This window comes from Bombina bombina, chromosome 6 (genome assembly GCF_027579735.1).
Source record: "Bombina bombina isolate aBomBom1 chromosome 6, aBomBom1.pri, whole genome shotgun sequence".
Taxonomy (NCBI): Eukaryota; Metazoa; Chordata; class Amphibia; order Anura; family Bombinatoridae; genus Bombina; species Bombina bombina.
Genome location: NC_069504.1, coordinates 474,403,095 through 474,424,019, shown reverse-complemented (window position 1 = coordinate 474,424,019; position 20,925 = coordinate 474,403,095). Strand labels below are relative to the sequence as shown.

General features: G+C 41.8%; 1 protein-coding gene across 1 annotated transcript in view; it reads left to right on the top strand.

The window, feature by feature from the left end:
- The window catches only part of LOC128664475 (sodium/nucleoside cotransporter 1-like), a 108,046-nt gene that overhangs the window by 73,993 nt on the left and 13,128 nt on the right, over nt 1–20,925 (top strand). The window contains exons 10-12 of the mRNA XM_053719300.1: nt 1,527–1,607; nt 1,688–1,813; nt 6,081–6,211. Coding sequence (XP_053575275.1) covers nt 1,527–1,607; nt 1,688–1,813; nt 6,081–6,211 — 338 coding nt within the window. The remainder of the gene's footprint in view (nt 1–1,526; nt 1,608–1,687; nt 1,814–6,080; nt 6,212–20,925) is intronic.

The following is a 20,925-nucleotide window of genomic DNA, read 5'->3' as shown; positions in this document are numbered from 1 at the left end:
CTTCAAGCAGTGGTACAGGAAGAAGTCTGCATCCTTCAAGAAAAACATGATTTTCATGCAGGACAATGCTCCATCACACGCGTCCAAGTACTCCACAGCGTGGCTGGCAAGAAAGGGTATAAAAGAAGAAAATCTAATGACATGGCCTCCTTGTTCACCTGATCTGAACCCCATTGAGAACCTGTGGTCCATCATCAAATGTGAGATTTACAAGGAGGGAAAACAGTACACCTCTCTGAACAGTGTCTGGGAGGCTGTGGTTGCTGCTGCACGCAATGTTGATGGTGAACAGATCAAAACACTGACAGAATCCATGGATGGCAGGCTTTTGAGTGTCCTTGCAAAGAAAGGTGGCTATATTGGTCACTGGTTTGTTTTTGTTTTGTTTTTGAATGTCAGAAATGTATATTTGTGAATGTTGAGATGTTATATTGGTTTCACTGGTAAAAATAAATAATTGAAATGGGTATATATTTGTTTTTTGTTAAGTTGCCTAATAATTATGCACAGTAATAGTCACCTGCACACACAGATATCCCCCTAAAATAGCTAAAACTAAAAACAAACTAAAAACTACTTCCAAAAATATTCAGCTTTGATATTAATGAGTTTTTTGGGTTCATTGAGAACATGGTTGTTGTTCAATAATAAAATTAATCCTCAAAAATACAACTTGCCTAATAATTCTGCACTCCCTGTATTTATTATAGGGTTAGTGAGGCGGATTAGGGGTTAATAACTTTATTATAGTATCGGTGCGGTCCGCTTGGCAGATTAGGGGTTAATAAGTGTAGGCAGGTGGAGGCGACGTTGTGGGGGGCAGATTAGGGGTTAATAAATATAATATACGGGGTCGGCGGTGTTAGGGTCAGCAGATTAGGGGTACATAAGGATAATGTAAGTAGCGGCGGGTTTACGGAGCGGCAGATTAGGGGTTAAAAATAATATGCAGGGGTCAGCGATAGCGGGGGGCGGAAGAATAGGGGTTAATAAGTGTAAGGTTAGGGGTGTTTAGACTCGGGGTACATGTTAGGGTGTTAGGTGCAGACGTAGGAAGTGTTTCCCCATAGCAAACAATGGGGCTGCGTTAGGAGCTGAACGCGGCTTTTTTGCAGGTGTTAGGTTTTTTTTCAGCTCAAACAGCCCCATTGTTTCCTATGGGGGAATCGTGCACAAGCACGTTTTTGAGGCTGGCCGCGTCCGTAAGCAACTCTGGTATCGAGAGTTGAAGTTGCGTTAAATATGCTCTACGCTCCTTTTTTGGAGCCTAACGCAGCCATTCTGTGGACTCTCAATACCAGAGTTATTTTAAAGGTGCGGCCAGAAAAAAGCCAGCGTTAGCTTTTCGGGTCGTTACCGACAAAACTCCAAATCTAGCCGTTGGCAAGTAAGGGGTGTTTTAGCGCAACACACTTTTGTTTGTTTTATTGAATCTAGGCCAATGAACAACTTCTGTATGATGCATACTTACATAGTTTTGGTTATTTTTATGACACAAAACTGATGTCTTCCCTTTGTATTTGTAGATTTCTTGGCTCATGCAAGTGACAATGGGCACCACAGCTACAGAAACGTTGAGCGTGGCTGGGAACATTTTTGTGGGCCAGGTACATACCTTGACTTGTGTAATGATAGTCAGAGGTTTAATTATAGTTGAATGATAATGATCTATATGCTTTGTTTTCAGACAGAAGCTCCACTCCTAGTCCGTCCATACTTACCAGAAATGACAAAATCTGAAATCCATGCTGTAATGACAGGAGGGTTTGGTACAATAGCTGGCAGTGTGCTTGGTGCTTACATCTCTTTTGGGGTAAGAAACAATCTTTTAATGAATATGTTGTTGCAATAAGAATAAATTTGCTTCCCATCTCAGATTTTTTTTTATTTCCTGTCCAAACTATTCTGTATCAGTCATATACCAAATTTACTGTAGTCTTATGTAAATTTTTTAAATATTCTGTGGATTCATTTCAATCTTATGTTTTTATGAAATTCAGAAACAACCACAAATCAGGCATTCCTCCCAGTCCCAGGTCACTGTTAGACCTTACACAAAAAGCAAGTCTCAAACAGCAGACATCCCAACTCTCCCGGAAGGTCCGGGAGTCTCCCGCATTAAAAAAGCTGCTCCCTGACACCTGCAAATGAAACACAATCTCCTGGAAATAACGGTGCCAGAGAAAATCAAATTTGTGCCTGCACTTTTCATTTCTACCTCTAGGTGTCACTGTTCCATTATAGCTCAATGTAAATAGTTACTGCGTTCCTCTCTAGACTTTCCCCCCCCCCCCCCTTCGTGATCTCTACTCTACTCTAGTGCGGTGCGAGACATAGCAGCAGACCTGATATATATAGGTGAGATGTACAGACTCCCATACCTCTATATTGTGCAGACTCCCATACTCTATAATGTGATAACATTTTCAACTATTTCATAATCAAAGCACTGAGGAATTCTGAATTGGGGTTGGGGGGCTGGGGGGTACAATAGTTAGGTGGTACAGTGAGGTACTACACAGTGGTGGTACAGTGAGGTACTATAGTGAGGTGGTACAGTGAGGTACTATAAAGAGGTGGTACAGTGAGGTACTATAGTGAGGTGGTACAGTGAGGTACTATACAGAGGTGGTACAGTGAGGTACTATAGTGAGGTTGGCATGCAGTGAAGTAGTATAGTGAGGGGCGCGGGGGGGGGCACCTCCCTGAAATTAGTTTTTACAGGTTGAGATGTCTGAAAGAGTATGTATAAAACATTTCGGGCTAGATTACAAGTTACGAGAGGAGCGCTATTTTGCGCTCCCGATTGCATGTTACCTTGCTAGACAGAGGCTTTTTGTGCACACCGGGTTGCGCTCGTGTTACAAGTTGAAAATAAAAAGTTATTACACAGGCAAAAACCTGACGTGCGCAAAAAGTTGAGCTATACAAATAAATATGAATATTGCATAAATATGCTTTTTCATGTTTTCAGCTACTTGACTGCAAAGGGCTCCAATGCACTTCTATATACAGTATACAACAGAAGTGAGTACACCCCTGGGCAATATCACTTAAATATCAAATTTTTCAAAATTGTATCACCTCTCAATAATTGTTTTATTTCTAAGTTGACAAGTAGAGTATTTCCTATGATAAACAATCAAAAACAAATAATTTAGAAAGATTATATTGAAAATACAGGCCATAAAGTAGAAACTTAATGCAACAAAAGTGAATACACCTGTGGTCACTGACACACAGGTTAGATCACTGAAACAAAATTGAGTACACCTATGATTTCCTATTAGCCTAATTGCATGAGCATAGTTACCAGAACAGTCTAATTTTTTGACCAATGGGCTGTGTCTATCTGCAAGTCTGCATCATGTCTCCACATGGAAAAGAATTGCCAGAGGAATTGAAAAATCTGATTGTGAGACTTCACAAAGATGGAAAAGGATACAGGAAGATTGGTGACCAACTAAAAATCAGTCAAAACGCAGTTGCAGCAGTAATCAAAAGGTATAGATCGATACACAGTGCCAAAAATCAGAGCCGCAGTGGCTGTCCTCCTAAAATGACGCCATGGACAATGTGCTACTTGCACAATCTAGCTCTGAAAAACAAGCAACAGGCAAGTGCTTCAGATTTGCATCAAGGCAAGTGCTTCAGATTTGGCTCAGGGATTATCGATAGAAATTGGAGTTTCTGTGACAGCTCAGACAGTGCTAAGGACATTGCATAATGTCAACTTCTATGGACAGCATCCAAGGAAAAAACCCTTGCTTGCTCATCGGCACAAAACTGCAAGATTAAAGTTTGCTAAACAACATGAGAAGCCTGATGAATATTGGGAGCACATTATTTGGTAAGATGGCCAAGACCAAGATACAATTTTTCAGCTCAGATGGGGTGCAGCATGTTTCGTGTGAACCTGGTCAGGTTTATTACAGTGAATGCATAGGGGCCGAATTATCAAGTTCCGAGCGGAGCTTGATGCCCCTGTTTCCGCGCGAGCCTTAAGGCTTGCCGGAAACAGCAGTTATGAAGCAGCGGTCTAAAGACAGTTGCTCCATAACTTGTCCGCCTCCTCTGAGGCTACGGACATCAATCCATCCAATCCTATACGATCGGGCTGATTGACACCCCCTGCTAGCGGCCGATTGGCCACAAATCTGCAAGAGGCGGTATTGCACAAGCAGTTCACAAGTCCATATGCTGTCGGCATTTATAGATGTACGGCAGACATGTAACGCTACATTGTATCATGTCCGCTCGCACTTTCATAAATCGGCCCCATAGTCCTAATAGTGAATCATGGAGGTGGGAGTGTGAGGATATGGGGCTGCATGACTGCAAAAGGTGTTAGGGAGATGACATTTATAGAAGGCACCATGAATGCCTGGGATATACCAAAATACTGGCTGACAAGATGACTCCCAGTCTCCAGAAGTTTGGCAGAGGACGAATATTCCAGCATGATAACGATCCAAAATACACTGCCAAAATCACAAAGGAGTTTCTAAAGGAGAAACAAGTGAAAACTATGACCTGGCCAAGTATGTCACCTGCCTTGAATCCAGTATATACACCTGTGGTCACTGACACACAAGTTAGATTACTGAAACAAAATTGAGTACACCTATGATTTCCAATTAGCCTAATTGCATGAGCATAGTTACCAGAACAGTCTAATTTTTTGACCAATGGGCTGTGTCTATCTGCAAGTCTGCATCATGTCTCCACATGGAAAAGAATTGCAAGAGGAATTGAAAAATCTGATTGTGAGACTTCACAAAGATGGAAAAGGAAACAGGAAGATTGGTGATCAACTAAAAATCAGTCAAAACGCAGTTGCAGCAGTAATCAAGAGGTATAGATCGATACACAGTGCCAAACATCAGAGCCGCAGTGGCTGTCGGCATTTATCATTGCACAAGCATTTCTAGTGAAATGCTTGTGCAATGCCGCCCCCTGCTCACCGGCGGCCAATTGGTCGCTAGCAGGGGGTGTCAATCATCATAATCATATCGGAATGATTTCAGTTCGCCAACTAAAAGGTGGCGGAGAAGTTAAGGAGCAGCGGTCTTATGACCGCTGCTTCTTAACTTAAGTTTCAGACGAGCCTGAAACGATGGGCGTAAAATGCAGCTTTCACTGCTTGTTAAATATACCCCCATGACGCAACTTTATAGTATGGGAGTAAAAACTCTCATGGTATTGTAATCAATCCACCCGGCCTCAGAATGTAAACATGCAAAAAAGGAAGTGTGCATTTAAGATATCAAGGGAAAAAATTAAATATCTATTGATCTATCGTCTATCTGTCTAAATATCTATCCATTTTTCTGTTTATCTATCTATCGATCTATCATCTGTCTGTCTATCTATCGATCTATAATCTGTCTGTCTATTTAGATGGTAAATCAATATGATCACCATCACACACTGTGGAACATAGCCACCTCACAATTTTCATGAGTAGGGTATAAAGAAGTAGTGGAAAGTCACAACATAGCATATGAGCAATAGTATAAATTATTATGCATAGGTCCATCCATACCTACATTTGTATTTATAGGTTTCCAACAAAAATAAATAAAAACTTTTATTTTATCTTACTTTAAATTTTCTTTACAAATTATCTTGCATATATCTATAGAAGAAAAAATTAAAAGTGATTGAAGAATTTAAAACCTGAAATTACATTTTTTCCATTTAAAATTTAAAAAGAATACAAACTTGCCTCCATCTTACATCACTCAAACTCAAGCAATTAACTATATACTATACCAGTTTGTTATAACAAACAGCAGAGATTGTGTCTTTTATTAATTTGTGTTACTTAGAAACAGGGCTGGCTCAAGGTATTCTGCTGCCTGGGTCTGAGAATGAAATGGCGCCCCCCCAGTAGTACCATTACTGATTAGCATATCAACCTACTAGCCTAGCCTCTGACCTTACTAAGCCTGCCTACCTGCATGAAACAAATGCTTATACACAACTTGTCAAGTGCTGCCTGGGTCCGTTGGACCCACTTTGCCCCATGGTTGAGCAGGCCCTGCTTTGAAATGATTAAAGATGTTTTACTGTTTCAGATTGATCCATCTTCTCTGATTGCTGCATCTGTGATGGCTGCTCCATGTGCTCTTGCCCTCTCCAAATTGGTCTATCCAGAGGTTGAAGAATCCAAGTTTAAAAATGAAGCGGGTGTCATAATAGAGAAAAGGTAACCATAAGAATTTCATTAGTTTTAGCTTTGTTCCAAAATAGGTGAATAGCATTAGACATCTGCGTTAATTTTTTATGATTTTTTTCTCCATAACTAAAAGTCTTCTTTGAATGTCTCCGGTATTTGATATGTTATCATACTAGTGTGTAAGATTAACTAGCAAGATATATATTAGTACAGCAAATGTATTCCTGTCATCTACTAAATATATGATTCTGTTAATAAGTTTAATACATAACCGGCCATATTACGAGTGGAGTGCAAACGTTTGCACCCGATCGGTAAGGGGTATATCGCAAGGGTTTGTGCTCGTATTACGAGTTGAAAGTAAATGCGATCGCATGAGCACAATCGCGATTTACGCTACAATCTTTACAAAGTACACTTACACTCACAATAACACTATCTAATAAAAATGATTAAAAATAAATATTACATACAAAAGTTATAAAGGCTCAAAGATAGAAGATCTCAGGTGTAAGAAAAAAAAGGTAGGCAAAGGGCTTTAACATTGAGATATATGCATATACATTTCTAAAGATGTATATATGTGCATATATATATATATATATATATATATATATATATATAAGATGGCTGGGTAGGGTCAAGCACTTACGACTTCAATACTAAATCCTGTGCCCTGGGTGCAATCCTGTTAGCATGTATACAATTCCAAAGAAAAGAGGTACACTCCCAGGGACTTGAATAGATAGGATTTTTTTTTTTTTTTTAAACGATTTTTATTGAAGTCATAAACAGATACAACATATAGGGTATGCCCCAAAACATTTACAGATATGAGTTTATGCACACTATAATTAGAAAAGTATGGCATAAAAACAACCATGTAGATAAAGCATTACGTTTCCATATATTTCAAGCAATATTATAAAATTTGGGCTATCTATAGGGAGACTTCAGTTTTATAATAGAATATCATAAATGCAGTATAAACAAAAATGGTCCTCTCTGTGCCATATAAAAAGTAGGTTAAGGTATCTATTCAGATAAGATTAGGGCCAGGGAGGAGTTAGCTCTATAGTTTTATGAGGAGAGGGAAAGCAGCGGGCGAGAGCTGCTCAAAATAGAGTAGGGGGGGGGGGGGAATGGAGGGCGGAGCCAGTTAGCATGTCGAGTTTGTAAATGCGCTGGGATCACAAAGCTTTTAAGTACACTACTAATGGAGTTATCCTCTCTTTACGCCATGAGTAAGTTTAAGCTAGGGTATGTAAAAGTAAGGGTAGCTTCCAATAAAGGGTACGAACTGGGGGAGATATTTATATATATGAAGAGCAGAGGACTGCAACATGAGCCCCTCTCCTGAGGAGATGCCAGTCATAGGCGATGTGGGTAAAAGGAGTAGGGATATGACCCGCAGGTAACATATGCCGGCGGGAAAGGGAGGAGAGGGGTCAGATAGAGAAGATAGATGAGTAGGTATAGTTGTAAAATAATACCACTAGAGGGGGATTTCCCTGCATGTACTGGGAAGGCAATGTCCTGAAAAAGCTATGTATCCCTCATATGCAAGCTTATAAGAAGCTAGTGTAAATATAAAATATATAACAGTACTTAGAGTAAATTGTCTTAGGGTCAGGGCCAGAAGGCCTAAAGGTGTGGAGATAATTAATGAGTTAGGTTTTTCTCTCAACTACCTAGAAGAGAAATGAGGGGTTACATTTTTGATCTTCCCTTGGAGCATGCGCGTATGAGAGCCTAGTAGAAGGATTTGAGTCTATATTACACTTACCATGACTAAAATCTATGCCTCTATAAAGTAAGAGAGGAGCCACCAGTTAGGCATTATCTAGGGGCCATAGCTAATTGCACTCAACATATATATGAATAGTATATATCTTTTCACATTAGGACTTTAAACAATACACCACCATAGAGAATGCAATGTCAACAGTAAACTTTGCAATGCTAGATAACTGTTTAGCAATAACTAAATATAGCATTTGTCACAATAGAATAATCATATAAAAGAGCACTGTTAATGAAGTAAGAAGGGTCCTTGCAAGACCTCATTGAACTATATTGCATCAATAACCATACACAAATATAGGAGAGGTAAATAAGATATTAAACTATAAAATAGTAGAAACTTAGGGTTATCTTATAGGGAGTAATCTGGGGTGGTCAACCATTTTATCAGAGTAAGGTATGGTGTAGTGCAGATTTAATATTAGCCTTTCTCTAACTATGATAGCCTGAATAAAAGTAACCATCACAGCTTAACTATAAATGGCTATACTATATACATATCCCATAGGCATTCAGAGTGTCAAAATCATACACAAAAATATAACAGACCCCCATAGAAACACTAGATCATATATGGAGAGACAAAGGACATCCAGCATCAGCATGCCAATATGTGCTAGCTCTATGTAATAAGCCCCTGATGGATCTAAGTAGGTGACTGACGCAGATACAGAACATGACCTGTGACATATTTTGTTAGGATATTAGACATTTCTCGTACAATATCAATAGAAGTGTGGCTTAGGGCAGTATAGTTAAAATATAAATAATGCAAGTGCTGTCAGATATCATACAAAAGGCAGTAAGGGCTAATAAGGTAGAATACTGGTAAGAGAACGGTTTATGCATTAAATACACCAGTTTTCAGCATTCAATGAGTGGTATGCGCATGAGATCTACCTGCACAGCATATAGCAGTGAATAACTAGTCATAATAGCATTGTTACATTAGTGAATCCCCTGTGCATCGATGACCAGGAGCTGTCTTGTCAATATGTCAGAGCCTCAAAATGCCATGAGGGACATATAAAGCTACTTAGATTGCACATTCTGGTTCATCTGTAATGCCACAACTGTCCGGCTGCATCACAGTCTCCTAGCCGCATCCTGCAGATCTGACCGCAAATAAAGTAAGCAGCCTCCCGGATCAAAAGGACCTCTCACTAAATCAATGCAATGACTGTCTCGTGTGATCCGGCTGACCCCATGTTCAGAGCTTGCGATGTAGGCATAGACATGCGTTCTCTCTTCTTTTCCCTGAGGGGGACACTCATAGCAGAGCAAATCAGTTTGCTGATCATCAAAATGTCAAGGCTCTTTATTGCCTGATCGTACCTGCAATTGACTGTACTGGTCACTGGCAGTAATGAGAGATCATTAAGGAGGCTGTTATAATGTGGTTTACCCGACATCCATACTGACAGCTCGTGGGTGTAGAAGGACTCGTTTTCAGTTAAAATCTTGATTTCGGCTTGGAGCAAAAGCGGGTGGGTATTATAGCTCACATCCGCTAAAGTTAACTTGCTTGCACGTACAACTTCGTGAGGGAAGTGAGGCCGGTATCAAGAAACTCAGGGCTGTTCGTCTGGAAGGGTGAGTTCTCCTCTTGAGGCTTCTGGGTCTTCGGTGGATATTCAGCCACCTCAGAGGTGTTGGATTTAGAGGCAAAGAAAGCTGACACTTCCATAGCTAGGATCTTAAAATGTGCTTTAATGTCCACAAGTATAACGGCAGATACAGAATCCCCACAGGACGTCATGCTGGTTTTGTGGATATCTTCACGCCAATGAGGCTCGCTTGTCACCTTATAAGATCGGCTGCTGAGCTTAGGTGTCTCAAGTGAAGGACTAGTGCTGTAGAATCAGTCGCGGCTCTAGCTATTCACGGTCCATCAGCTTTCAGTCAAAGCTGTGTGAAAACCTTCACTCGTGTGTGCGTTCCCTCATGGAGTTGAAAGATGGCTGCCTTCAGGGGCCCTAGCAGATAGCGCCACAAGATCTCGCCGGTAGTCTCACATAACCATGTCTCACAGTTTTCAATCTTCTCAGTTAGGGACCATAAGTTATGAGGTGCCTTGTGAAGATCAAATTAGCTGAGCTAAACGGTCTAATAAGTAATTATAAGTAATAGGTATCAGGAGCTGTGGGATCATGCGACCGTTCAGACTCAGAGCTGGCTCCGCCCCCCCCCGAATAGATAGGATTTTAATCCCACAAAAAGTAACGCTTCAGAATTTTTGTGGTCTGAAAGATGGGGGCGACCCCAAAATGTTACTTTTTGTGGATTAAAATCCTATCTATTCATGTCCCTGTGAGTGTACCTCTTTTCTTTGGAACTATATATATATATATATATATATATATATATATATATATATATATATATATATATATATATATATATAAAGAAAAAACACAGCACCAAATGTTAGTACCTCAGGAATCAACCTCAATCTGCTTTTTATAAGTATATAGCAGACTAGAGGTGCCAGGCAATAGTAAATATTACATTAAAGAAGAACAGAGAAAATAGGTTCAACTGAACTGCAAAGACTATATTAGCCAGCACTGGTTCTCACGCTAGAGTCAAATACCCCAGTAAAGAGTTGACAGACACCAGAGGGGACACAAAGAAATGATAAATCACCACACCATTGAATATTTATCTAGTGCATGTATTTATTAATTACTATAATAACCACAGTAAAAAAGTAGACAATTGTTTGACCAGTCATGTAACAAAAAGGCCCCCTTATGTATAATTAACCCCTTGAGTGCTAACGACGGCTCTGAGCCATCACAGAGTTTCACACTCTGGTGTCGCTAGCACTCTCCCCACCTTGAGGGAGATCTGGGGGCTCCCACCCGCTCCTACATTGGCTATCAGGCTTGCATAGTGACAGGCATCGCCAGGGCTTCACGTTATGCGTGATGACATCACCGCGCAACTTTATTTATACTTAACAATGTTAAGTATAGGAGCAGGGGGCATGCTGCTTAGAAGCCTGTATCTCAGGCATCTAAGCAGCTACAGACCCCCAAGACCCACAGTTGGAAAGGTAATCACCTAACCTTTCCAACAGTGTAAGTCTTGAGGATCTGAACAAAAAAAAAAAGTTACATTTTTTTTTCCAAAAAAAAAAAAAAAAAAGCTTAAAGCACTCAAAGGGTTAAAGTAACACCCTCCCGGGAGGTATATGTGTTTCCACAAACGTCCAGAAAGAGCACACATACACAGATAAGTAAGATTCACTGTGTTGACGAAATATATGTTTCTGGCTGATATGGAACAGAGTCCAGAGTCCACCTTTGAAACAATTGAGAAATGGATATTGTGCATTTGGGTAGGAGGGGATATTCAATTGTATAGAGGGAGCTATTATCTTCCTGAGACCCCTGTATAATTGACTCAGTCCCTTAACCTTTAGGGGGATTTGTGTATATAAGACCCCAGGTTGTATTTGTAGTAGCAAGTAATATCAAGCCATAAGGGTGGTGGTGTTGAGAAAAAAATGTCCCAGAAATACAGCCTCTATACTTGCATCAGGCAAGCTCACATACCTGACCCATCCTTGGACGGTTCGTGCTGTTCCTTTTAGCTGGAGGCTAACTTCCCCTGAACATGTCAAACAGCAAACAAACACGCACTCACCCTTGCGGTCCACAGATTCCGTTACTAGTACGTACGAATTACAGGGGTCAAATAGTCTCAAACTCTAGCTGGTTTCCAACAAACAATCCTCAGGCAAAGAAACGGGGGTGCATCTGCTACCCCCTGTTGACAGTAAAGCTTCTCCTATGCGCATTGCACCCGCACTTAGTGGATTAGATTCGGGCTTCGTCTGGCCGCGTGACAGCCGATTGTTTGTTGGAAAAACCGGCTAGAGGTTGAGACTATTTGACCCCTGTAATTCAAACATACTAGTAACGGAATCTGTGGACTGCAAGGGTGAGTGAGTGTTTGTTTGTTTGCTGCTCAACATGTTCAGCGGAAGTTAGCCTCCAGCTAAAAAAATAGCACAGACTGTCCAAGGATGGGTCAGGTATGTGAGCTTGCCTGATACGAGTATCCGTGAACCAATATAGGCTGTATTTCTGGGACATTTTTTTTCTCTAAACCACCACCCTTACGGCTTGATATTACTTGCTACTATAAAAACAACCTGGGCTCTTATATACACAAATCCCCCTAAAGGTTAAGGAACTGTGTCAATTATACAGGGGTCTCAGGAAGATAATAGCTCCCTCTATACATTCAAATATCCCCTCCTATCCTAGTGCACGATATCCATTTCTCAATTGTTTCAAAGGTGGACTCTGGACTCTGTTCCATATCAGCCAGAAACATATATTTCGTCAACACAGTCACTCTTACTTATCTGTGTATGTGTGCTCTTTGTGGACGTTTGTGGAAACACATATACCTCCCGGGAGGGTGTTACTTTAATTATACATAAGGGGGCCTTTTTTGTTACATGACCGGTCAAACAATTGTCTACTTTTTTACTGTGGTTATTATAGTAATTAATAAATACATGCACTAGATAAATAGTCAATGGTGCAGTGATTTATAATTTCTTTGTGTCCCCCCTGGTGTCTGTCAACTCTTTACTGGGGTATTTGACCCTAGCGTGAGAACCAGTGCTGGCTAATATAGTCTTTGCAGTTCAGTTGAACCTATTTTCTCTGTTTTTGTTAATATATATATATATATATATATATATATATATATACAACACACAGAAAACCTGGCACTTGCCAGCAGATTCACAGTAATGTTTAAAAGCAAAACTGGGGGAAATCAGTTACATTCGGCACCAAAGGATCAAGCCCAGGACCACGACAAGGTCTCCCCCTTCCTGGGATCCTAAACTAGCACCCACACAATGCATACTTCCAAATAAACAACTAGGAACCTCCCAGGGTGACACAGGCTTTTGTAACCTCCCCTATGTAAATACAAAACACAGGAATGGACCGCACTCACAGACTGGACTGAGTACACATCCTAAGCCACAGCAAACTCCACAGCCTTGAACACTGACAGACAGCTGCAAATTTCCCAGCAACCCAGGCAGTTAACCCCAGAGTAGCCTGGGAGACAGGCCCGCAGGGAAGCATTACAAACATTATCAACACAACACACAGAAAACCTGGCACTCGCCAGCAGATTCACAGTAATGTTTAAAAGCAAAACTGGGGGAAGTCAGTTACATTTGGCACCAAAGGATGAAGCCCAGGACAATGACAAGGTCTCCCCCTTTCTGGGATCCTAAACCAGCACCCACACAATGGATACTCCAAACAAACCTACTGGAAACCTCCTAGAGTGACACAGGCTTTTGTAACCTCCCCTATGTAAATACAAAACACAGGAATGGACGACACTCACAGACTGGACTGGGTACACATCCTAAGCCACAGCAAACTCCACAACCCTGGACACTGACAGACAGCTTCAAAGTTCCCAGCAACCAGCGCAGTTAACCCCAGAGTAGCCTGGGTGACAGGCCCGCAAGGAAGAATTACAAACATTATCAACACAACCCACAGAAAACCTGGCACTCACCAGCAGATTCACAGTAATGTTTAAAAGCAAAACTGGGGGAAGTCAGTTACATTTGGCTCCAAAGGATCAAGCCCAGGACACAACAAGGTGTCCCCCCTTCCTGGGACCCTAAACCAGCACCCCACACAATGCATACTTCCAAACAAACCAACTGGGAACCTCCCAGGGTGACGCAGGCTTTTGTAACCTCCCCCATGTAAATACAAAACACAGGATGGACCACACTCACAGACTGGACTCAGTACACATCCTAAGCCACAGCAAACTCCACAACCCTGTACACTGACAGACAGTTGCAAAGTTCCCAGCAACCCAGGCAGCCAAATGTAATTGACTTCCCCCAGTTTTGCTTTTAAACATTACTGTGAATCTGCTGGCGAGTGCCAGGTTTTCTGTGTGTTGTGTGATAATGTTTGTAATGATTCCCTGCAGGCCTGTCACCCTGGCTACTCTGGGGTTAACTGCCTGGGTTGCTGGGAACTTTGCCGCTGTCTGTCAGTGTACAGGGCTGTGTAGTTTGCTGTGGCTTAGGATGTGTACTCAGTCCAGTCTGTGAGTGTGGTCCATTCCTGTGTTTTGTACTTACATAGGGGAGGTTACAAAGCCTGCGTCACCCTGGGAGGTTCCCAGTTGGTTTGTTTGGAAGTATGCATTGTGTGGGTGCTGGTTTAGGGTCCCAGGAAGGGGGAGACCTTGTCGTGTTCCTGGGCTTGATTCTTTGGCACCAAATGTAACTGACTTCCCCCAGTTTTGCTTTTTTTTTTTTTTTTTTTTTTTTAAATAATTTTTTTATTGAGGTTAAGATACTGACTGCTATAGGCATATACCTGAAAACACATATAGGAGACCACATATATGGAAGGAATATAAGTATTGCGTAGTCCCCTGCTTTCCAGTAGAGTAATTTGAAAGATATTCTACCCATATTCTATATACATCAAGGAGCCACTAGCTGACCACCATGCTTCATATAAAACTATATTATACAGATAAGATGGGGTAACATGAAGGGCTAACTGTAGTGGAAGCACATTGACACAACTATCTCCTTAGGAGGTCAGGAAAGAATAGGCACATATACTTCTTATATCCCTAATATTATATATCCAAATCAGTTCGGGCTCTCTTATGATATTGAACTGCAACAATGAAGGAGAGAAAAATATAGTAAACGGCAGGAGAGGGATGTTAAACTGCACAACATGTGACTTTAGGAGCAAACCTTCCCGAGTCCCTATTGTAATGTTCCTGGTACCATTGGCTTAAGGTGCACTAAAGACCTTGTTGAGAGTGGCAATGTCTTAATAAAACAGGTTTAACATTAGGGAAGGAACATTAGTAATTCTCAACTGAATAAGTATAGCGATACCGGTCAACTATCATGCATGCAGCTATAATGTAATCCCCAAAGCCTCATATTAAAGTAAAAATGATTATAAATGGCCTCATACTCTAATAGACCCTACCTATGTAGTATATTGCTAACAAATATTTGTCTAACAAGAAATATAAAACCTAATACTTACAATATAAGAACAGTAAAATATCATCCTTCAATTAAAGCAAAATAAACAGTGCATGAAACAATCATAATTGTATAATGAAATATGCGGTTCTCTAACTCCTGACTGAAGGATTTCTAATGAAACAGAATGGACAAACAGGTATCAAATGCACTATATAAAAACAGCAAAAGGCATGTAGTATTGAAGCTGACTTTTCATATTATAGGTCCACCTGTTTAATATCTCAGAGGAGAGAAATAGAATTACCCCCATATGAAGAGTTGCCAAAAGTGACATATACACAGTTCGTCGTCAAAGTCCCCCTTGTTCAAGCTTGTATGCCATCATCAGGGCCTGAATATCTAACTGTGAAGGGCTTCGGGTGAATATGCAGCGGCACAAAAGGATCTTGGTTGCGAAAGCATAGTAATCCACTACATATACATAAGTGAATCAGCCAACCCCTACTTTAAAAACTGTGAGGCCCCCGGAGGTGGAAGCGTTGCACCTGGTGATCACATCTGTAATGTGCAGAGCGTCCTGATCTGCATTCAGCTCTCACTCTAGTAGGGGGATGAAGACAGTGCCTGAAATAGCAATTTCGGATCATTCTGTCACGTGGGAGTAATAATGGTAGCGCCACTGTTACTGCGGTGATCTAGGGCTTCCGGGAGTGATTCAATGACCCGCTCTGTGTTTGGTTGGCTAGTTGTGGAGGGCTCACAGCTCCTCGATCAATCCTCCCGGAAATAAAGCTAAGAACGCTCTCTGGAGCTTGTAATACATCACGTTGCATGTCAACGTGTTTGGTTCCATTCCAGGCCTCCATCACGCTCGCCCCCGACCATGAGAAGTGGTTGCATAGTAGGGCGATCAATAGTGCAATTAAAGTGTGGTTCAAAATATCCATATTATAGCTGCTTAACTTCTCCATCATCCCCATCGACCCACCAGCTCCTTGTATGAGGAAGTTATTAGTAATTATTGGAGTAACTGCGGTTAGGCCATTACATAAGCTGGGAAAAGCCTGCTCCTCAGAGGCGCCATCATAGGGCACCATAAAGTATATCAAAGGTCTTTGCCAAAGAGTCCCTGACTTCACAAGCAAATATCACTGATCTTCAGTCATACATATTTTGCAATTTGAGCTGGGCTGAACGGTCTAAAATATATTTAGAGAAATTATATAGCCGGAGCTATGCTGGCATGCGACCATTCAGCTCCAGAGCTTGCTCCGCCCCCCAGTTTTGCTTTAAACATTACTGTGAATCTGCTGGCGCGTGCCAGGTTTTCTGTGTGTTGTGTTGATAATGTTTGTAATGCTTCCCTGTGGGCCTGTCACCCAGGCTACTCTGGGGTTAACTGCCTGGGTTGCTGGGAACTTTGCATCTGTCTATCAGTGTTCAGGGTTGTGGAGTTTGCTGTGGCTTAGGATGTGTACCCAGTCCAGTCTGTGAGTGCGGTCCATTCCTGTGTTTTGTATTTACATAGGGAGGTTACAAAACCCCTGCGTCACCCTGGGAGGTTCCCAGTTGGGTGTGTTTGAAAGTGTGCATTGTGTGGGTGCTGGTTTTAGGGTCCCCAGGAATGAGGAGACCTTGTTGTGGTCCTGGGCTTGATCCTTTGGTGCCAAATGTAACTGACTTCCCCCAGTTTTGCTTTTAAACATTACTGTGAATCTGCTGGTGAGTGCCAGGTTTTATGTGGTGTTGTGTTGATGTTTGTAATGCTTCCTGTGGGCCTGTCTCCCAGGCTACTCTGGGGTTAACTGCTGGGTTGCTGGGAACTTTGCAGCTGTCTGTCAGTGTTCAGGGCTGTGAGTTTGCTGTGGCTTAGGATGTGTACCCAGTCCAGTCTGTGAGTGCAGCCCATTCCTGTGTTTTGTATTTACATAGGGGAGGTTACAAAAGCATGTGTCACCCTGGGAGGTTCCCAGTTGGTTTGTTTGGAAGTATGCATTGTGTGGGTGCTGGTTTAGGGTCCCAGGAAGGGGGAGACCTTGTCGTGGTCCTGGGGCTTGGTCCTTTGGTGCCAAATGTAACTGACTTCCCCCAGTTTTGCTTTTAAACATTACTGTGAATCTGCTGGTGAGTGCCAGGTTTTCTGTGTGTTGTGTTGATAATGTTTGTAATGCTTCCCTGCGGGCCTGTCACCCAGGCTACTCTGGGGTTAACTGCTTGGGTTGCTGGGAACTTTGCAGCTTGTCTGTCAGTGTTCAGGGCTGTTGAGTTTGCTGTGGCTTAGGATGTGTACCCAGTCCAGTCGGTGAGTGCGGTCCATTCCTGTGTTTTGTATTTACATAGGGGAGGTTACAAAAGCCTGTGTCACCCTGGGAGGTTCCCAGTTGGTTTGTTTGGAAGTATGCATTGTGTGGGTGCTGGTTTAGGGTCCCAAGAAGGGAGAGACCTTGTTGTGGTCCAGGGCTTGATTCTTTGGCGCCAAATGTAACTGATTTCCCCCAGTTTTTTTTTTTTAAACATTACTGTGAATCTGCTGGCGAGTGCCAGGTTTTCTGTTTGTTGTGTTGATAATGTTTGTAATGCTTCCCTGCTACTCTAGGGTTAACTGTCTGGGAACTTTGCAGCTGTCTGTCATTGTTCAGGGCTGTGGGAGTTTGCTGTGGCTTAGGATGTGTACCCAGTCCAGTCTGTGAGTGCGGTCCATTCCTGTGTTTTGTATTTACATAGGAGAGGTTACAAAAGCCTGTCACCCTGGGAGGTTCCAGTGGGTTTGTTTGGAAGTATGCATTGTGTGGGTGCTGGTTTAGGGTCCCAGAAAGGGGGAGACCTTGTCGGGGTCCTGGGCTTGATTCTTTGGCACCAAATTTAACTGACTTCCCCCAGTTTTGCTTTTAAACATTACTGTGAATCTGCTAGTGAGTGCCAGGTTTTCTGTGTGTTGTGTTGATAATGTTTGTAATGCTTCCCTGCGGGGCTGTCACCCAGGCTACTCTGTGGTTAACTGCCTGGGTTGCTGGGAACTTTGCAGCTGTCTGTCAGTGTTCAGGGTTGTGGAGTTTGCTGTGGCTTAGGATGTGTAACCAGTCCAGTCTGTGAGTGCGGTCCCATTCCTGTGTTTTGTATTTACATAGGGGAGGTTACAAAACCCTGCGTCACCCTGGGAGGTTCCCAGTTGATTTGTTTGGAAGTATGCATTGTGTGGGGTGCTGGTTTAGGGTCCCAGGAACGAGGAGGACCTTGTCGTGGTCCTGGGCTTGATCCTTTGGTGCCAAATGTAACTGACTTCCCCCAGTTTTGCTTTTAAACATTACTGTGAATCTGCTGGTGAGTGCCAGGTTTATGTGTGTTGTGTTGATGTTTGTAATACTTCCCTGTGGGCTTGTCTCCCAGGCTACTCTGGGGTTAACTGCTGGGTTGCTGGGAACTTTGCAGCTGTCTGTCAGTGTTCAGGGCTGTGGAGTTTGCTGTGGCTTAGGATGTGTACCCAGTCCAGTCTGTGAGTGTCGTCCATTCCTGTGTTTTGTATTTACATAGGGAAGTTACAAAAGCCTGTGTTACCCTGGGAGGTTCCCAGTTGGTTTGTTTGGAAGTATGCATTGTGTGGGTGCTGGTTTAGGGTCCCAAGAAGGGGGAAACCTTGTTGTGGTCCTGGGCTTGATACTTTTGTGCCAAATATAACTGATTTCCCCCAGTTTTTTTTTTAAACATTACTGTGAATCTGCTGGCGAGTGCCAGGTTTTCTATGTGTTGTGTTGATAATGTTTGTAATGCTTCCCTGTGGGCCTGTCACCCAGGCTACTTTGGGGTTAACTATATATATACAGTATCTCACAAAAGTGAGTCCAACCCTCACATTTTTGTAAATATTTTATTATGTCTTTTTTCATGTGACAACACTGAAGAAATTATACTTTGCTACAATGTAAAGTAGTGAGTGTACAGCCTGTATAACAGTGTAAATTTGCTGTCCCCTCAAAATAACTCAACACACAGCCATTAATGTCTAAACCGTTGGCAACAAAAGTGAGTACACCCTTAAGTGGAAATGTCCAAATTGGGCCCAATTAGACATTTTCCCTCCCCGGTGTCATGTGATTCGTTAGTGTTACAAGGTCTCAGGTGTGAATGGGGAGCAGGTGTGTTAGATTTGATGTTATCACTCTCACACTCTCTCATACTGGTTACTGGAAGTTCAACATGGCACCTCATGTCAAAGAACTCTCTGAGGATCTGAAAAAAAGAAATGTTGCTTTACATAAAGATGGCCTAGGCTATAAGAAGATTGCCAAGACCCTGAAACTGAGCTGCAACACAGTGGGCAAGACCATACAGCTGTTTCACAGCACAGGTTCCACTCAGAACAGGCCCTCGCCATGGTCAACCAAAGAAGATGAGTGCACATGCTCAGCTTCATATCCAGAGGTTGTCTTTGGAAAATAGACATATGAGTGCTGCCTGCATTGCTGCAGAGGTTGAAGGGGTGGGGGTCAGCCTGTCAGTTTTCAGACCATATGCCGCACACTGCATCAAATTGGTCTGCATTGGTCTTCTAAAGATGATGCACAAGAAAGCCTGCAAACAGTTTGCTGAAGACAAGCAGACTAAGGATATGGATTACTGGAACCATGTTCTGTGGTCCAATAAGACCAAGATAAACTTATTTGGTTCAGATGGTGTCAAGCGTGTGTGGCGGCAACCAGGTGAAGAGTACAAAGACAAGTGTGTCTTGCCTACAGTCAAGCATGGTGGTGGGAGTATCATGGTCTGGGCCTGCATGAGTGCTGCTGGCACTGGGGAGCTACAGTTTATTGAGGGAACCATGAATGCCAACACGTACTGTGACATACTGAAGCAGAGCATGATCCCATCCCTTCGGAGACTGGGCCGCAGGGAAGTATTCCAACATGATAACGACCCCAAACACACCTCCAAGACGACCACAGCCTTGCAAAAGAAGCTGAGGGTAAAGGTGATGGACTGGCCAAGTATGTCTCCAGACCTAAACCCTATTGAGCATTTGTGGGGCATCCTCAAACGCAAGGTCTCTAACATCCACCAGTTCCATGATGTCGTCATGGAGGAGTGGAAGAGGACTCCAGTGGCAAACTGTGAAGCTCTGGTGAACTCCATGCCCAAGGAGGGTTAAGGCAGTGCTGGAAAATAATGGTGGCCACACAAAATATTGACACTTTGGGCCCAATTTGGATATTTCTACTTAGGGATGTACTCACTTTTGTTGCCAACGGTTTAGACATTAATGGCTGTGTGTTATTTTGAGGGGACAGCAAGTTTACACTTTTATACAAGCTGTACACTCACTACTTTGCATTGTAGCAAAGTGTCATTTCTTCAGTGTTGTCACATGAAAAGATATAATTAAATATTTGCAAAAATGTGAGGGGTGTACTCACTTTTGTGAGATACTGTATATATATATATATATATATGTGTGTGTGTGTGTGTGTGTGTGTGTACATATGTTTTTATATGTGTATATATGTATGTATGTATTTTCAAACATACAGTATATACACATATAAACACATAAATACATATGTATACATATATAGACATATATAAGTGCATTGGAGCCCTTTGCAGTTAAGTAGATAAAATCATATTTATGCAATACTCATACTTAATAAAGGTTTTAACTATTTATTTACTGTACATATTTCACATTCAAAAGTTCTGCTCATAGCAGAATATGTTCTATGTATTTCTAAATAGATATTCACACACACATATATATATATATATATATATATGTATATATCTATACCTATATATCATCATGTATATTATATATATATATATATATATGTGTGTGTGTATTGTACAAAAATACCATTAGATATATGTAGAAATATTTATTGATGAATAAATAGAACAAAATTCTGTTATGTGA